Genomic DNA, 16003 nt, shown 5'->3' with positions numbered 1-16003 from the left:
CTTCAGAACGGCTACAAATTCGTCGGGCAACAGACCGTGCCGCTCGAACTGTCAATGCAACTGGCACTGCTAAGAGTATCCTACGACTTCCACATCGCTGGCAACGGGTTATACACAATGCTGGTGACTGCTTTGAAGGTCAGTAAAACTTTGAAACATGTATCTATTTCGTATGAGCTGTAAGTAAATAGTTGCCACTATTAAAGTTCCAATCCTCGTATCTCGCGTATTCGAACACACGAAAAACTCAATTTTTGCTTTACGCCGATTTTTCGAGGCACTGCACTCGTAACCCCAACCGATACTCACAATGCAAATTCGGTGAGTTTGCGGTTCACTTCGTGCATCAATCATATTTGTACATGAAATACTTTGGAAAACATAGAACTCTGAAAACGAATGAATTATTTATAGTAGCCCCGTACAATACGTAGAGGAACCAGCAGGGAACAGTTATGGAAGACCAAGTACGAAATGTTCGGACTAAAAACGGCGTGAGACAGGGATATAGTCCTTCACTCCTACATCTACATCATTACTCTGCAATTCACATTTAAGTGCTTGGCAGTGGGTTCATCGAACCAGAATCATAATATCTCCCTACTATTCCACTCCCGAACAGCGCGCGGGAAAAACGAACACCTAAACCTTTCTGTTCGAGCTCTGATTTCTCTTATTTTATTTTGATGATCATTCCTACCTATGTAGGTTGAGCTCAACAAAATATTTTCGCATTCGGAAGAGAAAGTTGGTGACTGAAATTTCGTAAAAAGGTCTCGCCGCGACGAAAAACGTCTTTGCTGTAATGACTTCCATCCCAACTCGTGTATCATATCTGCCACACTCTCACCCCTATTACGTGATAATACAAAACGAGCCTCCCTTTTTTGCACTCTTTCAATGTTCTCCGTCAATCCCACCTGGTAAGGATCCCACACCGTGCAGCAATATTCTAACAGAGGACGAACGAGTGTAGTGTAAGCTGTCTCTATAGTGGATTTGTTGCATCTTCTAAGTGTCCTGCCAATGAAACGCAACCGTTGGCTCGTCTTCCCCACAATATTATCTATGTGGTCTTTCTAACTGAAGTTGTTCGTAATTTTAACACCCAGGTACTTAGCTGAATTGACAGCCTTGAGAAGTGTACTATTTATCGAGTAATCGAATTCCAACGGATTTCTTTTGGAACTCGTGTGAATCACCTCACACTTCTCCTTATTTAGCGTCAACTGCCACCTGCCACACCATACAGCAATCTTTTCTAAATCGCTTTGCAACTGATACTGGTCTTCGGATGACCTTACTAGACGGTAAACCTAAGAGAACTGCTCAGATTGTCACCCAGGTCATTTATATAGATCAGGAACAGCAGAGGTCTCAGGACGCTTCCCTGGGGAACACCTGATATCACTTCAGTTTTACTCTATGATTTGCCGTCTCTTACTACGAAATGCGACCTTCCTGACAGGAAATCACGAATCCAGTCGCACAACTGAGACGATAGCCCATAGACCCGCAGCTTGATTAGAAGTCGCTTGTGAGGAACGGTGTCAAAAGCTTTCCGGAAATCTAGAAATACGGAATCAACTTGAGATCCCCTGTCGATACCGGCCATTACTTCGTGTGAGTGAAGAGCTAGCTGCGTTGCACAAATTACAGCATCATCTGCGAACAACCTAAGAGAACTGCTCAGATTGTCACCCAGGTCATTTATATAGATCAGGAACAGCAGAGGTCCCAGGACGCTTCCCTGGGGAACACCTGATATCACTTCAGTTTTACTCGATGATTTGCCGTCTATTACTACGAAATGCGACCTCCCTGACAGGAAATCACGAATCCAGTCGCACAACTGAGACGATACCCCATAGACCTGCAGCTTGATTAGAAGTCGCTTGTGAGGAACGGTGTCAAAAGCTTTCCGGAAATCTAGAAATACGGAATCAACTTGAGATCCCCTGTCGATACCGGCCATTACTTCATGTGAATAAAGAGCTAGCTGCGTTGCACAAAAACGATGTTTTCTGAAATAATGCTGATTACGTATCAATAGATCGTTCCCTTCGAGGTGATTCACAATGTTTGAATACAGTATATTCTCGAAAACCCTACTGCAAACCGACGTCAATGACATAGGTCTGTAGTTCGATGGATTACTCCTACTACCCTTCTTAAACACTGGTGCGACCTGCGCAATCTGGACCTGAAGACTTGCCCGTATCGAGCGATTTGAGTTGCTTCGCAACCCCTAAGGTATCTACTTCTACGAAAATCATGCTAACAGCTGTTCGTGTTTCAAATTCTGGAATATTCCATTCGCCTTCCCTGGTGAAGGAATTTCGGAAAACTGCGTTCGATAACTCCGCTTTAGCGGCACAGTCGCCGGTAACAGTACCATCGGGACTGCGCAGCGAAGGTATTGACTGCGTCCTGCCGCTTGTGTACTGTACATACGACCAGAATTTCTTCGGATTTTCTACCAAATTTCGAGACAATGTTTCGTTGTGGAACCTGTTAAAGGCATCTCGCATTGAAGCCCGTTCAACTTTCGCGCGTCTGTAAATTTTAGCCAATCTTCGGGATTTCGCGTTCTTCTGATCTTCGCACGATTTTTCCGTTGCCTCTGCAACAGCGTTCGGACCTGTTCAGTGTATACATCTAAGAAGCAATGTCGGAAGTAAAAGACATAGGATTAAAATTCGGGTTGAAAAAAAGAATATCAGTGTTAAGATTTGTTGGTGACATTGCTTTCCCCGTTGAAAATGAAGAAGAATTGCAGGACCTTTTCAATGGAGCTGACGGTCTAATGAGTATCACTTTACATCAAAACCGGGAACCAAGAAGCAGAAGTTTCGGAATTCTGCTACCCCTCTCTCTCGTGTGGGGTTCCTACAGCTGCGACCACGCGAAGACGAAGCAAGGAGGTCGTAAAAAGCCGATTAGCACAGGAAAAGTGGCCATTCCTAGCCAAGAGAAGTGTTTTAGTATCAAACATCGGCGTTAATCTGAAGAAGAAGTATCTGAGAATGCCCGGGGGTTCAGGTATTACTATGATTAGAGACTGAGAGAGTGTTCTATGTAAAACTGTATGCTGTGTGCTGCTTGAGTTACGTAAAGGATCACGGAGGCAGAGGTCAATAGCACACGCGGCTTGGATGTTAGGGAGGGTCGGAGCCGTCGCTTCCGAGTTGCGCAATCACAGATAAAAGCACTCGTGTGATGGGGCGTTACGAAATGGCTGTTATAACTGGCGCGACCTTCAAGAGCACTAAGAGGGCGTGCCGAAAAATGTCTCCAAATTTTTTATGTGAAAACTCTTAAAGAGTTTTAAATAAAACACTACTAACTTTCCACGAGGGGTGGTTATAAAATGAGACTATTGCTGTAAAACCTTTTATGTCAAAATTATACATATTTAGTTATTTATAATATTACTTGAAAATACAGCTCTTCGGTTGCACAGGTAAAAAATTTTCAACTTTACCTAGGTTTCAAGTGCTCTAAGGCAACCTTCATCAGAAGTAAAAAATTTTTACTTCTGATGAAGTCATAAATGACAAAGCTGTATACAAATAAAACAGTTAATAAATACTTTTAAACAAATAAAATGGTATTCATGATTAATAAGTTTTCTTCGTAAAACGTTGGTACGAAACTGGGGAATCCATGATATCCTTTTACCTATTATAGTTGGAGAAGTCTCTTTTAAGTAAAAATTTTCTACAAAGAATAAGTTCTAGCGCAAAATCGGCATGCAATGTCAGGAGCCTCGTAAAAACCTTTCTAAAGATACCTCATTCATCCGTGTATGACTAGTATGTGTTGAGAAAAAGGGACATCGAGAAATAATATACAGGGTGTTATAAAAAGGTACGGCCAAACATTCCTCACATACAAAGAAAGAAAATATGTTATGTGGACATGTGTCCGGAAACGCTTATTTTCCATGTTAGAGCTCATTTTATTACTTCTCTTCAAATCACATTACTCATGGAATGGAAACACACAGCAACAGAACGTAACAGCGTGACTTTAAACGCTTTGTTACAGGAAATGTTCAAAATGTCCTCCGTTAGCGAGGATACATGCATCCACCCTCCGTCGCATGGAATCCCTGATGCGCTGATGCAGCCCTGGAGAATGGTGTATTGTATCACAGCCGTCCACAATACGAGCACGAAGAGTCTCTACATTTGGTAATGGGGTTGCGTAGACAAGAGCTTTCAAATGACCCCATAAATGAAAGTCAAGAGGGTTGAGGTCAGGAGAGCGTGGAGGCCATGGAATTGGTCCGCCTCTACCAATCCATCGGTCACCGAATCTGTTGTTGAGAAGCGTACGAACACTTGGACTGAAATGTGCAGGAGCTCCATCGTGCACGAACCACATGTTGTGTCGTACTTGTAAAGGCACATGTTCTAGCAGCACAGGTAGAGTATCCCGTATGAAATCATGGCGGTGAATCGAGGAAGTACAGTACATACTGACGAAACTAAAATGAGCTCCAAACATGGAAATTAAGCGTTTCCGGACACATGTCCACGCAACATCTTTTCTTTATTTGTGTGTGGGGAATGTTCCCTGAATGTTTGGCCGTACCTTTTTGTAACACCCTGTATAATGATTTGGCGTTAAGCACGTAAGCGTGAAAAATTTGGAAAAGGTTTAAAATTGTGCTTAAAGTTTGTTGGCGGCCGCTAAATGTTCTCATTATGAAACACTGAATGAGTATAGTCTGGGTAATCTGCACTCCATTTCAAGCAAAAGCTAGCTGTCCTCGCATTTCAGTGCCTGTGACGTCATATATCCTGAACTATGTGGCATGAGATGAATTAATTTTGCAGGTACATTCAGTGGTATGTATGGACACTGTTAGCAAACTGCGTTGCGAATTGTTTGTAGCAAAGAAGTAATAAATTAAAACATCGTGCCTGATGCTGACTTGTTACTGCATTTACAGCGAAAATGAAGCGATAAACTTTTTTCCTTTTACCGATTTGTGCGACGAGAAAAAGTTCGGTGAAAGTTTGAACTTAACACTGATGTGATAGAAGTCATGATACAGCGATGTAATCCGGTCGATGTGCCCGACCGGTTCTGGGCGCTTCAGTCAGGAACCACGCGGCTGCTGCGGTCACGGGTTCGATTCCTGCCTCGGGCATGGATGTGTGTGATGTTCTTAGGTTAGTTAGGTTTAAGTAGTTCTAGGGGACTGATGACCTCAGATGTTAAGTCCCATACTGCTCAGAGCCATTTGAACCATTTGACAGAGATGTGAACATATACAGATGGCGGTATTAGCGTATACACAAGGTGCGAAAGGGCAGTGCATTGGCGGAGGTGTCATTTGTACTCAGGCGATTTATGTGAAGAGATTTTCAGCGTGATTGTGGCTGTACGATGGGAATTGGCGAACGAGGAATGGAAGTTGGAGCTAGACATACGGGACATTCTGCTTCGGAAGTCCTTTTTGGAATATTCCGAGATCCACAGTATCAAGAATGTACCAAGAATATCAAATTTTAGACATCACCTCTCACCACAGAGAAGGCAGTGGCCTGTAGCCTTCAGTTAGCGACTGAGAGTAGCTGAGATTTCGTTGAGTTTGAAAGGGCACAGTACCGCCCGACATTGAAAATAGGTACAACATTCTCCGTTATTCTTGTCAGAACAACATATTTTTTGTAATAATAACTCAATTTCACTTCATACACCGAAGCCGGATACCAGTGTAGGAAGGAACGACAGTTTATTTATTTAATTGTTCACATGTGCAATCCCACAAAATAAATCCCTATATCCAGTTTGGTGAGGTCTGCGAAATGAATGAATGTATGGTCGTGTGCTAACTGCAGATGTGCAATATATGAGCATCTTTGAGACAGTCCTTTGGTCACCTTTGGTGGAACAAAAGAGATGAAATTTACCTGAGCTTTGAGCGCCTGAAATGTGGCTGACAAATTCGGTAGCAAGGTGCTCCCCCACCTTGACGGAGGTGCGAGTTGACCTGAAGAACAGCCATGTTTCAGCGCTCTGGCGCTGGATCTTGTGTTGGTAAGACCTGCTTAGGTGTGCTCTGTAAAGAGAAGAGAGACGGTATGCATGTGAAATACACTGCTGGAAATTGAAATAAGAACACCGTGAATTCATTGTCCCAGGAAGGGGAAACTTTATTGACACATTCCTGGGGTCAGATACATCACATGATCACACTGACAGAACCGCAGGAACATAGACACAGGCAACAGAGCATGCACAATGTCGGCACTAGTACAGTGTATATCCACCTTTCGCAGCAATGCACGCTGCTATTCTCCCATGGAGACGATCGTAGAGATGCTGGATGTAGTCCTGTGGAACGGCTTGCCATGCCATTTCCACCTGGCGCCTCAGTTGGACCAGCGTTCGTGCTGGGCGTGCAGACCGCGTGAGACGCCGCTTCAGAGAAGCGTCCTGGGACCTCTACTGTTCCTGATCTATGTAAATGACCTGGGTGACAATCTGAGCAGTTCTCTTAGGTTGTTCGCAGATGATGCTGTAATTTACCGTCTAGTAAGGTCATCCGAAGACCAGTATCAGTTGCAAAGCGATTTAGAAAAGATTGCTGTATGGTGTATCAGGTGGCAGTTGACGCTAAATAACGAAAAGTGTGAGATGATCCACATGAGTTCCAAAAGAAATCCGTTGGAATTCGATTACTCGATAAATAGTACAATTCTCAAGGCTGTCAATTCAACTAAGTACCTGGGTGTTAAGATTACGAACAACTTCAGTTGGAAGGACCACATAGATAATATTGTCGGGAAGGCGAGCCAAAGGTTGCGTTTCATTGGCAGGACACTTAGAAGATGCAACAAGTCCACTAAAGAGACAGCTTACACTACACTTGTTCGTCCTCTGTTAGAATATTGCTGCACGGTGTGGGATCCTTATCAGGTGGGATTGACGGAGGACATCGAAAGGGTGCAAAAAAGGGCAGCTCGTTTTGTATTATCACGTTATAAGGGAGAGAGTGTGGCAGATATGATACACGAGTTGGGATGGAAGTCATTAAAGCATAGACGTTTTTCGTCGCGGCGAGACCTTTTTACGCAATTTCAGTCACCAACTTTCTCTTCCGAATGCGAAAATATTTTGTTGAGAGCAACCTACATAGGTAGGAATGATCATCAAAATAAAATAAGAGAAATCAAAGCTCGAACAGAAAGGTTTCGGTGTTCGTTTTTCCCGCTCGCTGTTCGGGAGTGGAATAGTAGAGAGATAGTAAGATTGTGGTTCGATGAACCCTCTGCCAAGCACTTAAATGTGAATTGCAGAGTAGTCACGTAGATGTAGATGTAGATGTAGATCCAGTCCCAAACATGCTCAATGGGGGACAGATCCGGAGATCTTGCTGGCCAGGGTAGTTGACTTACACCTTCTAGAGCACGTTGGGTGGCACGGGATACATGCGGACGTGCATTGTCCTCTTGGAACAGCAAGTTCCCTTGCCGGTCTAGGAATGGTAGAACAATGGGTTCGATTACGGTTTGGATGTACCGTGCACTGTTCAGTGTCCCCTCGACGATCACCAGAGGTATACGGCCAGTGTAGGAGAACGCTCCCCACACCATGATGCCGGGTGTTGGCCCTGTGTGCCTCGGTCGTATGCATTCCTGATTGTGGCGCTCACCTGCACGCCGCCAAACACGCATACGACCATCATTGGCACCAAGGCAGAAGCGACTCTCATCGCTGAAGACGACACGTCTCCATTCGTCCCTCCATTCACGCCTGTCGCGACACCACTGGAGGCGGGCTGCACGATGTTGGGGCATGAGCGGAAGACGGCCTAACGGTGTGCGGGACCGTAGCCCAGCTTCATGGAGACGGTTGCGAATGGTCCTTGCCGATACCCCAGGAGCAACAGTGTCCCTAATTTGCTGGGAAGTGGCGGTGCGGTCCCCTACAGCACTGCGTAGGATCCTACGGTCTTGGCGTGCATCCGTGCATCGCTGCGGTCCGGTCCCAGGTCGACGGGCACATGCCACCTTCCGCCGACCACTGGCGACAACATCGATGTACTGTGGAGACCTTACGACCCACGTGTTGAGCAATTCGGCGGTACGTCCACCTGACCTCCCGCATGGCCACTATACGCCCTCGCTCAAAGTCCGTCAACTGCACATACGGTTCACGTCCACGCTGTCGCGGCATGCTACCAGTGTTAAAGACTGCGATGGAGCTCCGTATGCGACGACAAATGGCTGTCACTGACGGCGGCGGTGCACAAATGCTGCGCAGCTAGCGCCATTCGACGGCCAACACCGCGGTTCCTGGTGTGTCCGCTGTGCCGTGCGTGTGATCATTGCTTGTACAGCCCTCTCGCAGTGTCCGGAGCAAGTATGGTGGGTCTGACACACCGGTGTCAATGTGTTCTTTTTTCCATTTCCAGGAGTGTACTTAAGAGTAGTTTGGAATAATAATTTCTCTATTTCAGGAACTTCTGTGGGGAGAATTAAATGTCAGGCAGGTAATATTAAGGGGATCGTAGTAATCTTCGGAAGTGACCAACGGTCAAAGAGAAACCACGTGTAGCAATAAGTTGAAATACTTGCGAGTGCTAGTACTAACTTGAAATACTTCCGAGTGCTAAAGTTAAGCTGAATTGCTGGCGTGTGTACTATAAATTGGAAATATTTAAGAAATGGCGTGTGCAGGACTTGAAATTAGAGACGAGCACTTACACGTGGTGAGTACTCTGAGAGTCTGAATCTGTGTATGAGACAAAGGATAGAGAGAAGAACTCGTCCATGGTATCAGTTGAGGACTCGTGTGTGTGACGAATATGTTCTTAATATTACTTTGCGTGTTATGTTTCCGTCTGACGCTGGATTCAAACTCTAATACTCTATATAAGAGTGAAGCAAGGTGAGTCAGCCGTCTATCCAGCGCGCCACATGGCTTGCATTGCACAGGAAGACGTGCATATATCGTCCAGAGTTCGTAGTAGGAAAGAAAAGTTACGAAGTGGGGCAGTGTCGTGTGAAACTGGGATGAATACTGATTGAATTGGGAAAGGGGAAAATGATGTGATTCTAACGTTGTGACTATTGTTTGTGTTGTATTCTATGTTGCCAGTGTGATGTATTTCACGTAATTTAAGTATGTGTGGTTTGCATGGGAGAGTAGCAAGACAGGTTCAGAGGCAGTGGATTACGCATGTTCCCTTTTGTGGTGGTGGTGGTTAGTGTTTAACGTCCCGTCGACAACGAGGTCATTAGAGACGGAGCGTAAGCTCGGGTTAGGGAAGGATTGGGAAGGAAATCGGCCGTGCCCTTTCAAAGGAACCATCCCGGCATTTGCCCGAAACGATTTAGGGAAATTACGGAAAACCTAAATCAGGATGGCCGGAGACGGGATTGAACCGTCGTCCTCCCGAATGCGAGTCCAGTGTGCTAACCACTGCGCCACCTCGCTCGGTGTTCCTTTTTGTACCGCTCTGTCTGGAGGAAATTTTCGTGATGATGGGTGTGGGAGTCGAAGTGTGAGATATAGCAAAAGATCCTCCATCCTATCCAGAAAGTGTACTGTAGTGTTAGATGATTATGAAACCATAAGATAATCACCAATGTAAAGCCATATCCACTGGGCGGAGTTTCTCATGTGCAGTCGTAGTATAAAATGTAATGGTGTGTTTAGGTTATCTGTGAATCATGATAGAATTTATCTGAATAAAAAAGATAGTGAAAAGAAAAAGATTGGTGGCCTTGTTCTTCGAATAGTGTGTAGTATGATATCCAGAATTTATAATGTGTGCGCCATTCATATTCAGTGCGATGGCCATGTGTTGATCAAAGCCGTTGAATAAGAAAGAAAATGTGGTATTGCCAGTGCGTAGTGAACAATCAGAGTTGTGTAAATTACTAATAGATGTGCGTTAACCGTTTCCGTTGCGTAATATTCAAACATGAGAGTAATTTCTAGCTTAATTGTGAGTACTAGAGCTCATAATCAGTCATTGATGTTTTGCGATAAATAAGAATAAATCCACTCGCTTGGCAGACCACTCATCTTGCAGGCCTGTCTGCTTGATGCCTCAGTATGAGCAAGGCATGTGAGTTCCTCTCAAGTTGTCTGTGCTAACAGGCGTGAAACAAGCGGAGAAATCAATGTGGAACATACGACCGACGTATCTGTCAGGACACTGCATTGAAATTTGGCGTTAGTGGACTATGGCAGCAGACGACCGACGTGAGTGCCTTTGCTAACAGCCCATCGTCTGCGGCGCTTCAGCCAGCAGGCGTGACCGAGGGGTTCTAGGCGCTTCCGTCCGGAACCTCGTTGCTGCTACGGTCGCCGGTTCGAATCCTGCCTTGGGCATGGATGTGAGTGATGTCCATAGGCTAATTAGGTTTAAGTAGTTCTAAGTCTAGGGGTCTGATGACCTCAGATGTTAAGTCCCATAGTGCTTAGAGCCATTTGAACCATTTTTGCAGCTCCTCTCCTGGGCACAGGGAGATATCGGCTGGACTGTTAAGGCGCCTGGAAAACTATGGCCTTGTCACGTGAGCCCAGATTTCAGCTGTTAAGAGCTGATGGCAGGGTTCGAGTGTGGCGCAGATCCCACAAAGTCATGGACCCAAGCTGTCAACGAGGAACCGTGCGAGCTGGTGGTGACTCCATAATGGTGTGGGCTGTGTTTACGTGGACTGGACTGGATCCTGGTTATGTTCGGCTACCTGAATACCGTTTGCAGCCATCCGTGGACTTCATGTGCCCAAACAATGATGGAATTTTTACGGATGACAATGTGCCGTGTCACCTGGCCACAGTTGTTGGCGATTGGTTTGAAGAAGATTATGGACAATTCAAGCAAATGATTTGACCACAAAAATCCCCTGACATGAACCCTATCGAACATTTATGGGACATAATCGCGAGGCCAGTTCATGCGCAAAATCCTGCACCGACAACACCTTCGCAATTCTGGATGACTATAGAGGCAACATGGCTCAATGTTTCAACAAGGGAACTTCCAACGACTTGAATCCATGCTGCGTCAAGCTGCTGCATTACGACGGGCTAACGGATGTCCGCCATGATTTTAGGACGACTTTTGTCACCTCAGTGTCTATGCAACGTTTGTTGTGAGTCGCTAAGTGATCTTATTCTCAAATACTCGATGAATGAAGCCCTGGTATTAACTCACCGTCAGTTACAATGCCTCTATATCAACACGCAATTTCTGTGGCCCTGGTATTATTGTGTTAAACGTTAGAATATACCTCTTAATAAGAAGATTATCACAGCAATTGAAATTTTTAAATTGACTCATTAATTATATGAAATACTGAAAATCAAATTTTAGTTGCCCCAGAAAGTTGGTAGATTGGCGGCTTGGATCTATTGTCGGGTTCTGAGATAGTCGCTTAATACTTATTGGTGTGTCAGCTAACTTCAAACACCAGGGAGTGCTTTCCCTAGAAAACGACTCATTTTAAACCATTATTTGGGCGCTTCTGACTTAAGCTATACAGCCTTAAGCCCCAACAAACAAACAAATGAAGTTCAGTCTGCAGAGCATTTTTTTGACATTCTCACGAAATGTAAACAAACTTGTGACCGATGAATAATACGCAAGAACTGGCTGAACATCATTTCTGTAAGCGACCTCTTTCGAGCGCTAATGATACTATTTGAGGAGGATTCTTACAATATAGTTGCGCTTGGGGACAGGAGCAGCTATCTAACTACCGCGCCGTTACATGTATGTGACCGGTTCATTGTATATACGAGGGGCAATCAGTAAGTAATGCAAAACATTTTTTTCTCGCCCAATTTCTGTTGAAAAAGTGCGGAATTTGTTGCGGGACGTCGTGGAATATTCTTACTTCAGCCGCTGTAGTTTCATGAAGTTCCGATAGGTGGCAGCGCAATTCGTAGCCCTCAAAATGGTGTCTGTAACGCTGCGGTGAAAGCAGAGGCTGTCGTTCAGTTCCTTTCGGCGGAAAACTAGATCATCGCAGATGTTTATAGGCGCCTGCAGAATGTCTACGAAGAAATGACAATAAATAGTGAAGTGAATAAGAGCACGGTGAGTCGTTGGGTGAGGTGTCTGTCATCATCACGAGGTCGTGGCAGTGGCGATACATATGAGAGGCGCGCGGATGGCGACTGAACCGAGTTATCGGGTAGTTGTACTTTCCTATGTTGCGCGCGTCATCGTATTTCATACGTTTCTGTCTGGCACATAGATAGCTAACACATACCTATGAGAAATGTAGCGCCCATTTTAGTGGTCTCGATACGTTATTCTGTCTGGCATTTGTTCGAGAAAATTCGCGAATATTCTAGTATTTTCTTGTACAGAGAATGGCAAGCTAGTTTACATTCAGAAGCTGAAATGTTAAGACTGAATAATGAATAAGTAAAACGTCCTTGTAGCAAGTGCACACCACCCTGACATTGATTGTCCTATTGACGATGTAATTAACCAATTTGCCAGGAAGAATAGGCTCGCAGATTTCATCATTTAAGGAAGACAACCACAATTGTAACTTCTTTATATCATAAGATGGCATTGTATTGTATATGTGTCTAATCATTTAAACTTTGCATGTGACTTTATTACTTTTTGTTACGGTGAAAGTAAAGGTAACTCAAGATATATTTAGTGTCCCCTCCTTGAGCTTTTTTTGTGTCCGCCACTGGGTCGCGCAAACCTGTCTGACCTCCCGCATGCCAGCTAGCTGCACTTGGCTGTGACTCATGTCATGTGGGAACGTGCGGACACTCTCATTCGAGATGATCAACAGATCACAGTCAAACACCTCGCTGCACAACTGGATGTCTTTGTTGGTAGTACTGACGCACTCGTCCACCAGTTGGGGAAGTCAATGGTGTGTGGCCGGTGAGTTCTTCTTCGCCTAACAAAGACCAACAAAGGACCACCTATGCGGAATCGCTTGCGTGTTACGAGGCTGTCGAACATCGTCACAGGCGACAAAACATGGGTTCGTCCCTGCGAGCTGGAAACAAAACAGCAATCCATGAAGTGGTACCACACAATCTCTTCTCCGAAGGGAGAGTTCAAAGTTGCACCCTTAACCAGTAAAGTCATGGTAAGAGTATTCTGGAACTGTGAAGGGATTATTATGTTTTATGCCCTCCCTCATTCTGCAATGATCAACTCGGAAGTGTATTGTGCTACTCTCAGGAAATTGGAACGACCTCAGTGTGTTCATCTGCACGACAATGCAAGGCCTCACAGGTCTGCGCACCTGAGAGGAGCTCTTAAAATCTCATTGGACTGCTCTTCCTTATCCACCCTACAGCCCGGATCTCGCACCTTCCGACTTCCATCTGTTTGGACCAATGATGAATCCAATCCGCAGGACGCAGTACGTGGACGAAGGGGGGGGGGGGGTTATTGATCCACTAAGACCAGTAGAGTGGTACCATGTTACCATACAGACCCTCTCAGTAAGGTGGCATAACGTCGTCGCAGTGAACAGAGATTATGTTGAAGAACAGTGTTCTGTAGCCAAAAGAGGGGGAATAATTTACCTGAGTAAAAACAACAGCTTCCAGAAAAAAAGTTTTGCATTACTTATTGAACGCTCCTCATATTCCCACATATAAATTCTTATGTGCCCGAAAATTATAAGTAATTGCAGTTAGTGATCACCGATCGCGCTATCCGGTCACACAAGTCTTCAGTTACTCAGTCTCCACGTATTTTATTTACTAGGCAATGTTGCAGGACCGTATTGAAGGCTTTCTAGAAGCCGAGAAGCAAGGCATCAACCCGAATTTCGCATTTTACTTCCTTCTGGATCTCTCGAATCACACGATTATGAGACTGTGTTTCTTCTCACATAGGTGTTATTCAATCACCAGAAAAGTTATAGTGTCTGAGGTCAGTATATTCCATAACTAAAGGGGTCGGCAGCGGAAAAGTAAGATCTGCTCTGATCAAGCCATTGGTTTAAACGGTTTTGACAGAACATGTTTATTGGTAAAGTGATTCTTGGTAGTTACATCGAACATGTGTAAACTTCTAAACAGTTATAGTATTTTTACGTAAGGTATTGTACAGCATTGACAGGAAACACCAAAAGGTATCAATTAGGAGATAATACAGGTCTACGCTTTCTCATATGAAAATTAATTTGCCTTATTGTATTTATGTTCTTGTTTTTGAATTTAAGGAAACACATAGTGTGCACTAAATCTAACTCCGAGAGTTAGGAGTTTATTCCACCTGCCCCTTCAAAAGAAAGTGAAGTCGGTGAGATACGTGTGTAATTTGGCATGTCGGTCATGCTATCCTTCTTGTAGTTCCTATAAGACATTTTTTTAGCAGCAAGCCTGGGATTATCTTACACGTTTCCCACCATGAGTGGTATGTAATTTCAACGAAATCTGGTTCAAAAATGGTTCAAATGGCTCTGAGCACTATGGGACTTAACATCTATGGTCATCAGTGCCCTAGAACTTAGAACTACTAAAACCTAACTAACCTAAGGACATCACACAACACCCAGTCATCACGAGTCAGAGAATCAACGAAATCTATACTACATGTTGAATTTGTTGTGACAATGCTCCACTGAGACCAAGAGCAACCTTTCCCCATGAGACAGGTGCTTTTAAAGTTTGTTCAATAGCTCCTGCCACAGAATTCTGTGCGAGCAGGAGAAAAATTACTTGATCGAGGTTTAAAGGGTTGTTTGCGCCTTGAGAAAGATTGCTGACGCTATCTATATTATCACCGAGATGCATGAGCTGAAAGTAGGCAGCAATTTAGCGATGGAATTCGGTAACACGGGATGTAAAAAGGATTTACTATCACCAACCGATTTCCCCTTCCTGGCTATTGCAAGGAGATATTTAAGTTAATTCGTCAGGTTTTTTTGGATTATCTGAACCTCACTTCCGTTGCCATGAAGTGAATCATTATAAGACTCACAGAAATCACTAAATTTGTAAATACTAATCAAATTAAAAACGAAAAATGGATTTACAATAGTATGTACACTTTGTGATCAAAAGTATCCGGACACCTGGATGAAAATGACTTACAAGTTCGTGGCGCCCTCCATAGGTAATGCCGGAATTTAATATGGTGTTGGCCCAGCCTTAGCCTCGATGACAGCTTCCACTCTCGCCATCGCCATCTCCAGATTTCTCTTCAACATTGGGAAGCAAGAAGGTGCTTAAAACATCAATGTAGGCCTATGCTGTGATAGTGCCACTCAAAACAACAAGGGATGCACGCCCCCTCCATGAAAAACACCACCACAACATAACATCACCGCCCCCGAATTTTACTGTTGGCACTACACACGCTGGCAGATGACGTTGACGGGGCATTCGCCACACTCACACCTTGCCATCGGATCGCCACATTGTGTAGCGTGATTCGTCATTCCACACAACGTTTTTCCACTGTTCAATGGTCCAATGTTTACACTCCTTACACCAAGCGAGGTGTCGTTTGGTATTTACTGGGGTGATGTTTGACTTATGAGCGGCCTCCCGACCGCGAAATCCAATAGCTCCTGCTCCAGAATTCAGTGCGAGCAGGAGAAAAATTACTTGATCGAGGTTTAAAAGGTTGTTTGCGCCTTGAGAAAGTTTGCTGGCGCTATCTTTATTATCATGGAGATGCATTCGTGGCGCTCCCCACCTAACTGTCCTGATCCAGTTTGGAATTCAACGGTGATGGTCTGGATAGATGTCTGCCTATTACACATTACGACCCTCTTCATCTGTCAGTGGTCTCTGCCCGTCAACAGACGTTGTTTGCCTGTATGCTTTTGCTCTGTATGTGTCCCTTCACATTTCCACTTCACTATCACATCGGACACACTGGACCTAGGGATGTTTAGAAGTGAGAAGTCTCGCGTACAGACTTATGACATAAGTGACACCCAATCACCTGACCACGTTTGAATCCCTTGAGTTCCGCGGAGTGCCCCATTCCGCACCTTCACGATGTCTAATGACTGCTGAGGTC

The 16003-nt window shown here is 44.6% G+C and overlaps 2 protein-coding genes across 6 annotated transcripts in view; one reads left to right on the top strand and one right to left on the bottom strand.

Annotated features, from left to right (window-relative positions):
* LOC126293375 (pyruvate kinase-like) overlaps positions 1-16003 on the top strand; it is a 105255-nt gene that overhangs the window by 40314 nt on the left and 48938 nt on the right. The window lies entirely within an intron of this gene.
* The window catches only part of LOC126293377 (uncharacterized), a 44507-nt gene that overhangs the window by 21844 nt on the left and 6660 nt on the right, over positions 1-16003 (bottom strand). For 2 of the 3 annotated variants that reach the window (XR_007552285.1, XM_049986583.1), the window contains exon 2: positions 5928-6076. The exons of the other annotated variant lie outside the window; for it this stretch is intronic. Coding sequence is in view for 1 of the 2 variants with exons in the window: in XM_049986583.1 (XP_049842540.1) it covers positions 5928-6076 (149 nt within the window). In the remaining variant the exon portion in view is untranslated. The remainder of the gene's footprint in view (positions 1-5927; positions 6077-16003) is intronic. 3 annotated transcript variants of the gene reach the window in all.

The sequence above is a fragment of the Schistocerca gregaria genome, chromosome 10 (assembly GCF_023897955.1).
Source record: "Schistocerca gregaria isolate iqSchGreg1 chromosome 10, iqSchGreg1.2, whole genome shotgun sequence".
In the NCBI taxonomy this organism is placed as follows: domain Eukaryota; kingdom Metazoa; phylum Arthropoda; class Insecta; order Orthoptera; family Acrididae; genus Schistocerca; species Schistocerca gregaria.
This window is presented reverse-complemented; position numbering and strand designations above follow the sequence as displayed.